The sequence below is a fragment of the Thalassophryne amazonica genome, chromosome 12, assembly GCF_902500255.1.
Source record: "Thalassophryne amazonica chromosome 12, fThaAma1.1, whole genome shotgun sequence".
Taxonomy (NCBI): Eukaryota; Metazoa; Chordata; class Actinopteri; order Batrachoidiformes; family Batrachoididae; genus Thalassophryne; species Thalassophryne amazonica.
This window is the reverse complement of record NC_047114.1, coordinates 102,254,110-102,267,741: the sequence shown is the minus strand read 5'-3', so window position 1 is coordinate 102,267,741 and position 13,632 is coordinate 102,254,110. Positions and strand designations below refer to the sequence as shown.

Genomic DNA, 13,632 nt, shown 5'->3' with positions numbered 1-13,632 from the left:
TTAAAAAAATCTCCTTTAACAGGGTAATATCCGGATAAAATGCTGAAACCGACTTCTTCTGAAACTTCTCTGTTCTCTCACGACGTCCTGGATCAATAGAGCCTGAAATGTGGAGGTTTTCAGCTTGAAACAGGCTGATGACGGCGCCTGGGACCGCTGCGCGACGTCTCGCTCCGTGGGAAGTCCTTAAAGCGACAGTATCACCTCAAAATCTCTCATCAGCTGTTAAAATTTTCACCGAAAACCAGCTTAATTTTTCGAACCATGTCCACTTCGATGTGTCTCACAGGTTTAGAAAAAATTTTGATCAAACAAAGCGCCAGTCTCTCAGCAACTTCTCAGACAAAGGAATTCCGACGAGGGGCTGGACGACTCCTCCCACAAGGAGTGCTCACAGGCGAATGACATCACCGACAGGCGTGGAAAAACTCACGCATGCGCACGAGGGTTCAAGCATGTCTGACGTAAAAACATATGAATGAAATCCATATAGTTTTTGAAAAAAATAAAAAGGACCTATACTTTATTGACAGACCTCGTATATGTGTGTGTGTGTGTCGCCTGAAGTGTCCTTCCTGTTGCCATAGTTCCCTGCAGTGGCTTATCAAATGGCAGGATGTTCAGAGTGATGTGGGTTCTCTTTGGTTTCCACAGTGCCATGGGAACTGTTGTGATTGACGGTCACATCTACGTGTGCGGTGGCTACGACGGCAAGTCGTCTCTGAGCTCGGTGGAGCGCTACTCTCCGGACATGGACAGGTGACGCCGCTCGCAGCCTTCTGTGAGTCCCGCTCGTTGAGATGACGTTAATCTGCCGGCTGCTTGCAGGTGGACGGTGGTGATGGAGATGAGCGCGAGCCGCAGTGCCGCTGGCGTGACGGTCTTTGACGGCCGCATCTTTGTGTCAGGCGGCCATGACGGTCTGCAGATCTTCAACACTGTGAGTTTGATGGCGTTTTGACGGAGTGAGCGCCAACAGCAATAAGGATGTAGAAAGTTTTAGAAACCAGTGAAAATATTCAGCTCTGTTGTTAATTGACTCACTCACTCAGAAAAAGGTGACAGTTTAATTTAAGATACCATGTTGCCTGTGGGGATCCATGGGCTCTAGATTGGGTCGTGTTTATAAAAAAGTAAAAAGTTTTGATTATGAGTATGAATGACGTGTGAGTCTAGAATGTTTTTAGAACTCAACCCTTTTATTCCCTGTTAATGACTTAATTTATCAATACATTAAAACAATAAATTAACATTAAAAAATTTAGTTCTTGTTATCATATACACACTTATTATTATCATTATTTTTACTTGCTTATCATTTGATTTTTAAATGGACCACAGTGGAAATAAATGTTTTCACTTTCTTTTGTCAGTCGTGTATTTACATATTATGTACTTACATTGAACTTACTTTTTTTTAATTATCTTTTTATTTGGAAATACATATTATAATACATCCATGTACAAATACAATCACACTTTTTATAACCCCAATTCCAGTGAAGTTGAGACGTGTGAAATGTAAATAAAAACAGAATACAATGATTTTTTCAAATCTCTTCAACCTATATTCAATTGAATACACCACAAAGACAAGAATTGGAGACTCGGCTCCGCACCGTGGAAAATTCTACAGCTAGCCAGGCCCCTGTAGTCGGTGCGGACCAAGGTAGCTTAGCCGCCGTTAGTTTTCCTCTGGCAGATCCCGAGCAGCCGGGAAAGCAGGCCGACTGGGTGACTGTGAGGAGGAAGCGTAGTTCTAAACAGAAGCCCCGTGTACACCGCCAACCCGTTCACATTTCTAACCGTTTTTCCCCACTCGACGACACACCCGCCGAGGAACAAACTCTGGTTATTGGCGACTCTGTTTTGAGAATTGTGAAGTTAGCGACACCAGCAACCATAGTCAAATGTCTTCCGGGGGCCAGAGCAGGCGACATTGAAGGAAATTTGAAACTGCTGGCTAAGGCTAAGCATAAATTTGCTAAGATTGTAATTCACATCGGCAGTAATGACACCCGGTTACGCCAATCGGAGGTCACTAAAATTAACATTGGATCGGTGTGTAACTTTGCAAAAACAATGTCGGACTCTGTAGTTTTCTCTGGGCCCCTCCCCAATCGGACCGGGAGTGACATGTTAGCGCATATTCTCCTTGAATTGTTGGCTGTCTGAGTGGTGTCCAAAAAATGAGATGGGCTTCATAGATAATTGGCAAAGTTTCTGGGAAACCTGGTCTTGTTAGGAGAGACGGCATCCATCCCACTTTGATGGAGCAGCTCTCATTTCTAGAAATCTGGCCAATTTTATTAAAACCCTCCAAACCGTGACTATCCAGGGTTGGGACCAGGAAGCAGAGTTGTAGTCTTACACACCTCTCTGCAGCTTCTCTCCCCCTGCCATTTCCTCATTACCCCATCCCCGTAGAGACGGTGCCTGCTCCCAGACTACCAATAACCAGCAAAAATCTATTTAAGCATAAAAATTCAAAAAGAAAAAATAATATAGCACCTTCAACTGCACCACAGACTAAAACAGTTAATGTGGTCTATTAAACATTAGGTCTCTCTCTTCTAAGTCCCTGTTGGTAAATGATAATAATTGATCAACATATTGATTTATTCTGCCTTACAGAAACCTGGTTACAGCAGGATGAATATGTTAGTTTAAATGAGTCAACACCCCCGAGTCACACTAACTGCCAGAACGCTCGTAGCACGGGCTGAGGCGGAGGATTAGCAGTAATCTTCCATTCCAGCTTATTAATTAATCAAAAACCCAGACAGAGCTTTAATTCATTTGAAAGCTTGACTCTTAGTCTTGTCCATCCAAATTGGAAGTCCCAAAAACCAGTTTTATTTGTTATTATCTATCGTCCACCTGGTCGTTACTGTGAGTTTCTCTGTGAATTTTCAGACCTTTTGTCTGACTTAGTGCTTAGCTCAGATAAGATAATTATAGTGGGCGATTTTAACATCCACACAGATGCTGAGAATGACAGCCTCAACACTGCATTTAATCTATTATTAGACTCAATTGGCTTTGCTCAAAATGTAAATGAGTCCACCCACCACTTTAATCATATCCTTAAATCTTGTTCTGACTTATGGTATGGAAATTGAAGACTTAACAGTATTCCCTGAAAACTCCCTTCTGTCTGATCATTTCTTAATAACTTTTACATTTACTCTGATGGACTACCCAGAAAGCGCTGTAACTAGGTTTAAGGATATGATTCCTTCTTTATATTCTCTAATGCCATATACCAACACAGTGCAGAGTAGCTACCTAAACTCTGTAAGTGAGATAGAGTATCTCGTCAATAGTTTTACATCCTCATTGAAGACAACTTTGGATGCTGTAGCTCCTCTGAAAAAGAGAGCTTTAAATCAGAAGTACTTGACTCCGTGGTATAACTCACAAACTCGCAGCTTAAAGCAGATAACCCGTAAGTTGGAGAGGAAATGGCATCTCACTAATTTAGAAGATCTTCACTTAGCCTGGAAAAAGATGTCTGTTGCTCTATAAAAAAAGCCCTCCGTAAAGCTAGGACATCTTACTACTCATCCACTAATTGAAGAAAATAAGAACAACCCCAGGTTTCTCTTTCAGCACTGTAGCCAGGCTGACAAAGAGTCAGAGCTCTATTGAGCCGAGTATTCCTTTAACTTTAACTAGTAATGACTTCATGACTTTCTTTGCTAATAAAATTTTAACTATTAGAGAAATAATTACTCATAACCATCCCAAAGACGTATCGTTATCTTTGGCTGCTTTCAGTGATGCCGGTATTTGGTTAGACTCTTTCTCTCAGATTGTTCTGTCTGAGTTATTTTCATTAGTTACTTCATCCAAACCATCAACATGTCTATTAGACCCCATTCCTACCAGGCTGCTCAAGGAAGCCCTACCATTATTTAATGCTTCGATCTTAAATATGATCAATCTATCTTTATTAGTTGGCTATGTACCACAGGCTTTTAAGGTGGCAGTAATTAAACCATTACTTAAAAAGCCGTCACTTGACCCAGCTATCTTAGATAATTATAGGCCAATCTCCAACCTTCCTTTTCTCTCAAAAATTCTTGAAAGGGTAGTTGTAAAACAGCTAACTGATCATCTGCAGAGGAATGGTCTATTTGAGAGTTTCAGTCAGGTTTTAGAATTCATCATAGTACAGAAACAGCATTAGTGAAGGTTACAAATTATCTTCTTATGGCCTCAGACAGTGGACTCATCTCTGTGCTTGTTCTGTTAGACCTCAGTGCTGCTTCTGATACTGTTGACCATAAAATTTTATTACAGAGATTAGAGCATGCCATAGGTATTAAAGGCACTGCGCTGCGGTGGTTTGAATCATATTTAATAGATTACAATTTGTTCATGTAAATGGGGAATCTTCACAGACTAAGGTTAAGTATGGAGTTCCACAAGGTTCTGTGCTAGGACCAATTTTATTCACTTTTTACATGCTTCCCTTAGGCAGTATTATTAGACAGCATTGCTTAAATTTTCATTGTTACGCAGATGATACCCAGCTTTATCTATCCATGAAGCCAGAGGACACACACCAATTAGCTAAACTGCAGGATTGTCTTACAGACGTAAAGACATGGATGACCTCTAATTTCCTGCTTTTAAACTCAGATAAAACTGAAGTTATTGTACTTGGCCCCACAAATCTTAGAACATGGTGTCTAACCAGATCCTTACTCTGGATGGCATTACCCTGACCTCTAGTAATACTGTGAGAAATCTTGGAGTCATTTTTGATCAGGATATGTCATTCAAAGCGCATATTAAACAATATGTAGGACTGCTTTTTTGCATTTGCGCAATATCTCTAAAATTAGAAAGGTTCTCGTCTCAGAGTGATGCTGAAAAACTAATTCATGCATTTATTTCTTCTAGGCTGGACTATTGTAATTCATTGTATCAGGTTGTCCTAAAAGTTCCCTGAAAAGCCTTCAGTTAATTCAAAATGCCTGCAGCTAGAGTACTGACGGGGACTAGAAGGAGAGAGCATATCTCACCCATATTGGCCTCTCTTCATTGGCTTCCTGTTAATTCTAGAATAGAATTTAAAATTCTTCTTCTTACTTATAAGGTTTTGAATAATCAGGTCCCATCTTATCTTAGGGACCTCGTAGTACCATATCACCCCCAATAGAGCGCTTCGCTCTCAGACTGCAGGCTTACTTGTAGTTTCCTAGGGTTTGTAAGAGTAGAATGGGAGGCAGAGCCTTCAGCTTTCAGGCTCCTCTCCTGTGGAACCAGCTCCCAATTCAGATCAGGGAGACAGACACCCTCTCTACTTTTAAGATTAGGCTTAAAACTTTCCTTTTTGCTAAAGCTTATAGTTAGGGCTGGATCAGGTGACCCTGAACCATCCCTTAGTTATGCTGCTATAGACTTAGACTGCTGGGGGGTTCCCATGATGCACTGAGTGTTTTCTTTCTCCTTTTGCTCTGTATGCACCACTCTGCATTTAATCATTAGTGATTGATCTCTTGCTCCCCTCCACAGCATGTCTTTTTCCTGGTTCTCTCCCTCAGCCCCAACCAGTCCCAGCAGAAGACTGCCCCTCCCTGAGCCTGGTTCTGCTGGAGGTTTTCTTCCTTTTAAAAGGGAGTTTTTCCTTCCCACTGTCGCCAAGTGCTTGCTCACAGGGGGTCGTTTTGACCGTTGGGGTTTTTACGTAATTATTGTATGGCCTTGCCTTACAATATAAAGCGCCTTGGGGCAACTGTTTGTTGTGATTTGGTGCTATATACAAAAATATAAACGCAACACTTTCGGTTTTGCTCCCATTTTGTATGAGATGAACTCAAAGATCTAAAACTTTTTCCACATACACAATATCACCATTTCCCTCAAATATTGTTCACAAACCAGTCTAAATCTGTGATAGTGAGCACTTCTCCTTTGCTGAGATAATCCATCCTACCTCACAGGTGTGCCATATCAAGATGCTGATTAGACACCATGATTAGTGCACAGGTGTGCCTTAGACTGCCCACAATAAAAGGCCACTCTGAAAGGTGCAGTTTATCACACAGCACAATGCCACGATGTCGCAAGATTTGAGGGAGCGTGCAATTGACATGCTGACAGCAGGAATGTCAACCAGAGCTGTTGCTCGTGTATTGAATGTTCATTTCTCTACCATAAGCCGTCTCCAAAGGCGTTTCAGAGAATTTGGCAGTACATCCAACCAGCCTCACAACCGCAGACCACGTGTAACCACACCAGCCCAGGACCTCCACATCCAGCATGTTCACTTCCAAGATTGTCTGAGACCAGCCACTCAGAAAGCTGCTGAAACAATCGGTTTGCATAACCAAAGAATTTCTGCACAAACTGTCAGAAACCATCTCAGGGAAGCTCATCTGCATGCTCGTCGTCCTCATCGGGGTCTCGACCTGACTCCAGTTCGTCGTCGCAACTTCGCACAGCCATTGAAGAGGAGTGGACCAACATTCCACAGGCCACAACTGACAACCTGATCAACTCTATGCAAAGGAGATGTGTTGCACTGCATGAGGCAAATGGTGGTCACACCAGATACTGACTGGTATCCCCCCCCCCAATAAACAAAACTGCACCTTTCAGAGTGGCCTTTTATTGTGGGCAGTCTAAGGCACACCTGTGCACTAATCATGGTGTCTAATCAGCATCTTGATATGGCACACCTGTGAGGTGGGATGGATTACCTCAGCAAAGGAGAAGTGCTCACTATCACAGATTTAGACTGGTTTGTGAACAATATTTGAGGGAAATGGTGATATTGTGTCTGTGGAAAAAGTTTTAGACCTTTGAGTTCATCTCATACAAAATGGGAGCAAAACCAAAAGTGTTGCGTTTATATTTTTGTTGAGTATAAATAAAATTGATTGAAATTGATTGCTTGATATTTAATGTTCAAACTGATAAACTTTATTGTTTTTTTTGCAAATATTTGCTCATTTTGAAATGGATGCCTGCAGCACATTTCAAAAAAGTTGGGACGGGGCAACAAAAGACTGGGAAAGTTGATGAATGCTCAAAGAACACCTAATTGGAAACAGGTGAGTGTCATGATTGGGTATAAAAGGAGCATCCCCAAAAGTCTCAGCTGTTTACAAGCAAAGATGTGGCGAGGATCACCACTTTGTGAACAACTAAGTGAAAAAAGAACAGTGTTTCTCAACATTCAATTGCAAGGAATTTAGGGATTCCATCATCTACAGTCCATAATATAATCAGAAGATTCAGAGAATCTGGAGAACTTTCTACACGTAAGCATCAAGGCTGAAAACCAACACAGCAAAGGTGACTCTTTTGAACCTTTTGGCAGTTTGAGAATCAAAATATAAATTGGAGACGTGACAGATTTAAAGGGGAATGAAATCAGCAGTTTTTTTTTCTAATTTATTGCTTTTTTGGTACATTTTCTGTGACTCACTGTTTTGGAGCATAATATGATCAATGTTACCATGGAAACCAGAATCATCATATGACTGGATAAAGAGTGCCAAGCTACTGCTTTAACCATCAGAATCATCCTTGCTGTATGTCCTCCTGTCCTGCAGGTGGAGTACTACAACCACTACACCGACCGCTGGCACCCTGCACCCGCCATGCTGAACAAGCGCTGCCGTCACGGCACTGCGGCGCTTGGTAGCCACATGTACGTGGTGGGAGGTTATGACGGCTCTGGCTTTCTCAGCGGGGCTGAAGTTTTCAGCTCAGTGTCCAGACAGTGGAGCCACCTGGTGGCCATGAACACACGACGCAGCCGAGTGTCACTGGTGGCAACATCGGGCAGACTTTATGCTGTGGGCGGCTATGATGGCCAGTCCAATCTCAGTTCTGTGGAAATGTACAACCTGGACACCAACCGCTGGACATTCATGGCACCCATGATTTGCCATGAAGGCGGGGTTGGCGTGGGGTGTATACCGCTGCAACCTGCCTAAAGCAGCTAATCAGAGGCCCAGATTTATTGTGGCATTCCAAACTGTTGGTAAAACTCTGAGATGGGAGCCTCCTTAAAGGTCCCACGATTCAAGCTTTAATGGTACAACGTCCAGCGTGACCTGCGGACTGACGCCTGGCCCGTGGTATTATGGGAAAAATGATAGCATTGGCCAGAATGGCACTTTGACTGATCCGTGTTGAAAGATCAGTTTTATACTTGATAAAAAAATGACTCATGGGGACCAAAACAAAGCCTGCTCACTTGAAACCATGTCGGAGCTTAACGGCACCGTGAAAACAGGAAGCGAGCGGTGAAATCGACTGTCGCAGGTTTCGTTTGTACAGTGTGATCTGGAGCGGACCGCAGGTTTTTCATTCCAGCAGGTGATGTCACTGATGAACCCCATCCTGAGCAGAGGGGAGGAGTTTAACAGTGACATCACGTGGTGCAGTTCAAAGCTGAACAGATAGGGGGCGCTCACACAATGAGCAGGTCATCATAATCAAGGGCTGTTCTGCTTTTCAGAGGAAAGACATTTGTGTGACGTCCAGTCACATCAGATGCTGATATGCTGCCACATTAGCTAACTGTGTTAAAATCCTCATATTGTTCCGAAAACTGTAAGACGAGATTTGGATAAATGGATCCACTGACTAACAGTAATTTATGTCCGTAGCTTAGCCCAAGCAGCTAGCCCCAATAGGAGGAGGAGCTTGTTTGTAGTCAGATGTAAATCGTAATGATTTTCAAAAGTAATTTAATCTTGCAGTACCAATAAAAACTATTCACACTGAGAATTTTTCACAGGTTGCTATTGTTTTATGCAGTGGTGGGCACAGTTCCGCTAATCTGCTAACCGCTAATTAGCGAAGCTAACCTTTTTGTTAGCTGATTAGCTTTCAAGCTAACTTTGAAAACCATCAGCAGACCAATTAACTTCTGCTAAATTTAGTTCTGATAACTTTTAGACTGCTAATATATTTTTGTGGGCATAGTGAATAACACATTTGTAAAGTCTGAAATCAAAGATTTTAGTTCCTGCCTCTTACATGTTTTGTAGCAGACAGACAGCAATGAGAAGTGGAGCTCAATCCTCTGCAGGCAGAGGAGAGCTGACTACAAGAGAGAACTGAAGAGGGAGGAAAAAAAGAGCATTTATTTTCACACCGTACAGACTTGCAGACGAATCACAGGAGTCATACAACAGCGAGACAGTTTTGACTTATGGTTAAATTTTAAACAAACTAATTATGATTTGAGGCCAGGATTTGAACAGTCTATTTCCCAAATGCAGGACAGTCAAGACAAAAGGTTGAATTTTAAAGAAAAGAATACAAGGTTTAATACAAAACTAGTGGCAAAGACACAAAAACAGTGGAGGAGCAGGAACAACAAAAATACAATGTTCACCCACTCAGGGTGTGAGGAGGCGGGGCTAAACTTAGACAAACTCCCAGGGAGTGCAAAAACCAGACGTGAGTACTTATAAAAATGGAGCAGTGGAGAACACCGGAATGACGGAACACACAGAATGACGGAAGAGGAGACAAAGACAAGAAGTGTGGGAGGAGCGCCCGAGGAAATCACGCATAACCGCAATCAAATCAAATCAATTTTATTGTATAGCGCCAAATCACAACAAACAGTTGCCCCAAGGCGCTTTATATTGTAATGCAAAAGCCATAAGATAATTACAGAAAAACCCCAACGGTCAAAACGACCCCCTATGAGTAAGCACATGGCGACAGTGGGAAGGAAAAACTCCCTTTTAACAGCCTTTAATACCTATGGCATGCTCTAATCTCTGTAATAAAATTTTATGGTCAACAGTATCAAAAGCAGCACTGAGGTCTAACAGAACAAGCACAGAGATGACTCCACTGTCCGAGGCCATAAGAAGATCATTTGTAACCTTCACTAATGCTGTTTCTGTACTATGATGAATTCTAAAACCTGACTGAAACTCTTCAAATAGACCATTCCTCTGCAGATGATCAGTTAGCTGTTTTACAACTACCCTTTCAAGAATTTTTGAGAGAAAAGGAAGGTTGGAGATTGGCCTATAATTAGCTAAGATAGCTGGGTCAAGTGATGGCTTTTTAAGTAATGGTTTAATTACTGCCACCTTAAAAGCCTGTGGTACATAGCCAACTAATAACTAAGATAGAATTATCATATTTAAGATCGAAGCATTAATTAATGGTAGGGCTTCCTTGAGCAGCCTGGTAGGAATGGGGTCTAATAGACATGTTGATGGTTTGGATGAAGTAACTAATGAAAATAACTCAGACAGAACAATCGGAGAGAAAGAGTCTAACCAAATACCGGCATCACTGAAAGCAGCCAAAGATAACGATATGTCTTTGGGATGGTTATGAGTAATTATTTCTCTAATAGTTAAAATTTTATTAGCAAAGAAAGTCATGAAGTCATTACTAGTTAAAGTTAAAGGAATACTCAGCTCAATAGAGCTCTGTCTCTTTGTCAGCCTGGCTACAGTGCTGAAAAGAAACCTGGGGTTCTTATTTTCTTCAATTAGTGATAAGTAGTAAGATGTCCTAGCTTTACGGAGGGCTTTTAGAGCTTTTAGAGCAACAGACTCTTTTTCAACGCTAAGTGAAGATCTTCTAAATTAGTGAGACACCATTTCCTCTCCAACTTACGGGTTATCTGCTTTAAGCTGCGAGTTTGTGAGTTATACCACGGAGTCAGGCACTTCTGATTTAAGGCTCTCTTTTTCAGAGGAGCTACAGCATCCATAGTTGTCCTCAATGAGGATATAAAACTATTGACGAGATACTCTATCTCACTTACAGAGTTTAGGTAGCTACTCTGCACTGTGTTGGTATATGGCATTAGAGAACATAAAGAAGGAATCATATCCTTAAACCAAGTTACAGCGCTTTCTGAAAGACTTCTACTGTAATGAAACTTATTCCCCACTGCTGGGTAGTCCATCAGAGTAAATGTAAATGTTATTAAGAAATGATCAGACAGAAGGGGGTTTTCAGGGAATACTGTTAAGTCTTCAATTTCCTTACCATAAGTCAGAACAAGATCTAAGATATGATTAAAGTGGTGGGTGGACTTATTTACATTTTGAGCAAAGCCAGTCGAGTCTAATAATAGATTAAATGCAGTGTTGAGGTTGTCATTCTCAGCATCTGTGTGGATGTTAAAATCGCCCACTATAATTATCTGAGCTAAGCACTAAGTCAGACAAAAGGTCCGAAAATTCCCAGAGAAACTCACAGTAACGACCAGGTGGACGATAGATAATAACAAATAAAACTGGTTTTTGGGACTTCCAATTTGGATGGACAAGACTAAGAGTCAAGCTTTCAAATGAATTAAAGCTCTGTCTGGGGTTTTTGAGTAATTAATAAGCTGGAATGGAAGATTGCTGCTAATCCTCCTCCTCGGCCCGTGCTACGAGCGTTCTGACAGTTAGTGTGACTCGGGGGTGTTGACTCATTTAAACTAACATATTCATCCTGCTGTAACCAGGTTTCTGTAAGGCAGAATAAATCAATATGTTGATCAATTATTATATCATTTACTAACAGGGACTTAGAAGAGAGAGAGCTGATGTTTAATAGACCAGATTTAACTGTTTTACTCTGTGGTGCAGTTGAAGGTGCTATATTATTTTTTCTTTTTGAATTTTTATCCTTAAATAGATTTTTGCTGGTTATTGGTAGTCTGGGAGCAGGCACCGTCTCTACGGGGATGGGGTAATGAGGGGATGGCAGGGGGAGAGAAGCTACAGAGAGGTGTGTAAGACTACAACTCTGCTTCCTGGTTTCAACCCTGGATAGTCACGGTTTGGAGGATTTAAGAAAATTGGCCAGATTTGTAGAAATGAGAGCTGCTCCATCCAAAGTGGGATGGATGCTGTCTCTCCTAACAAGACCAGGTTTTCCCCAGAAGCTTTGCCAATTATCTATGAAGCCCACCTCATTTTTTGGACACCACTCAGACAGCCAGCAATTCAAGGAGAACATGCGGCTAAACATGTCACTCCCGGTCCGATTGGGGAGGGGCCCAGAGAAAACTACAGAGTCCGACATTGTTTTTGCAAAGTTACACACCGATTCAATATTAATTTTAGTGACCTCCGATTGGCGTAACCGGGTGTCATTACTGCCGACGTGAATTACAATCTTACCAAATTTACACTTAGCCTTAGCCAGCAGTTTCAAATTTCCTTCAGTGTCGCCTGCTCTGGCCCCCGGAAGACAATTGACTATGGTTGCTGGTGTCGCTAACTTCACGTTTCTCAAAACAGAGTCGCCAATAACCAGAGTTTGTTCCTCGGTGGGTGTGTCGCCGAGTGGGGAAAAACATTTAGAGATGTGAACGGGTTGGCGGTGTACACAGGGCTTCTGTTTAGAACTACGCTTCCTCCTCACAGCATCCAAAGTTGTGCTCAATGAGGATGTAAAACTATTGACGAGATAATCTATCTCACTCACAGAGTTTAGGTAGTTACTCTGCCCTGTGTTGGTATATGGCATTGGAGAACATAACAAAGAAGGAATCATATCCTTAAACTTGGTTACTGCACTTTCTGAAAGACTTCTACTGTAATGAAACGTATTCCCCACTGCAGGGTAGTCCATTAAAGTAAATGTAAATGTTATTAAGAAATGATCAGACAGAAGGGGGTTTTCAGGGAATACTGTTGAGTCTTCAATTTCCATACCATAAGTCAGAACAAGATCTAAAGTATGGTTAAAGTGGTGGGTGGACTCATTTACATTTTGAGCGAAGCCAATTGAGTCTAATAATAGATTAAATGCAGTGTTGAGGCTGTCATTCTCAGCATCTATGTGGATGTTAAAATCGCCCACTATAATTATCTTATCTGAGCTAAGCACTAAGTCAGACAAAAGGTCTGAAAATTCACAGAGAAACTCACAGTAACGACCAGGTGGACGATAGATAACAACAAATAAAACTGTTTTTTGGACTAAGAGTCAAGCTTTCAAATGAATTAAAGCTCTGTCTGGGTTGTTGATTAATTAATAAGCTGGAGTGGAAGATTGCTGCTAATCCTCCCCCTTGGCCCTCACACACTGATGTACGCATCCACACAGACGACGGCCAGCAGGCATGTCAACGTGGACCAGGAGGGGGCGTGCCAGAACACAAGTGCAAGCAGCAGTGCACACCCACAACGAGAAGTGCACACGCACCTTACAGACACACCACACACGACTCCAACTCCTTCATCCAAACGACACACCCACAGATACCCCAGACAAGAGACATGAACAGACACAAGTAATACAAAACAACCCGATTGGATCCTAACAGGCCCCCTCCCCAAGGGCCAGCCCCAGAGAGCCCAAAAAACCACCTAACCACCAAAACAACAACAAAAAACACCAGCCTACAAGACAAAGACCAGAGGACATGGGACAAGCATGGGAAAACCAAACGCAGAGCACAAGAACAACCCCACCCCCAAAAAACCACACCATTCGTGGGAGGGGGCAGAGGACAGGAGGGACCACCCCCCAAACCAAGGCGCACCAGATTGGAAACCTGAAAATGGGAACACATTCGGAAATAGAGAACCCAGAAACCGACCTCCACAGAAAACGGGAGTCGACGCTATGGGGGAATGCCCCCAAACCAGGGGGCTCCAGCCTGGAGACCTGGAAACA

The 13,632-nt window shown here is 42.3% G+C and overlaps 1 protein-coding gene across 1 annotated transcript in view; it reads left to right on the top strand.

The window, feature by feature from the left end:
• The window catches only part of klhl18 (kelch-like family member 18), a 35,122-nt gene extending 26,376 nt beyond the window's left edge, over positions 1-8,746 (top strand). Inside the window, exons 8-10 of the mRNA XM_034183676.1 lie at positions 655-759; positions 829-940; positions 7,572-8,746. Of these exons, the coding sequence (XP_034039567.1) occupies positions 655-759; positions 829-940; positions 7,572-7,958 (604 nt within the window). The 3' untranslated portion in view covers positions 7,959-8,746. The remainder of the gene's footprint in view (positions 1-654; positions 760-828; positions 941-7,571) is intronic.
• Positions 8,747-13,632: the final 4,886 nt, after the last annotated feature.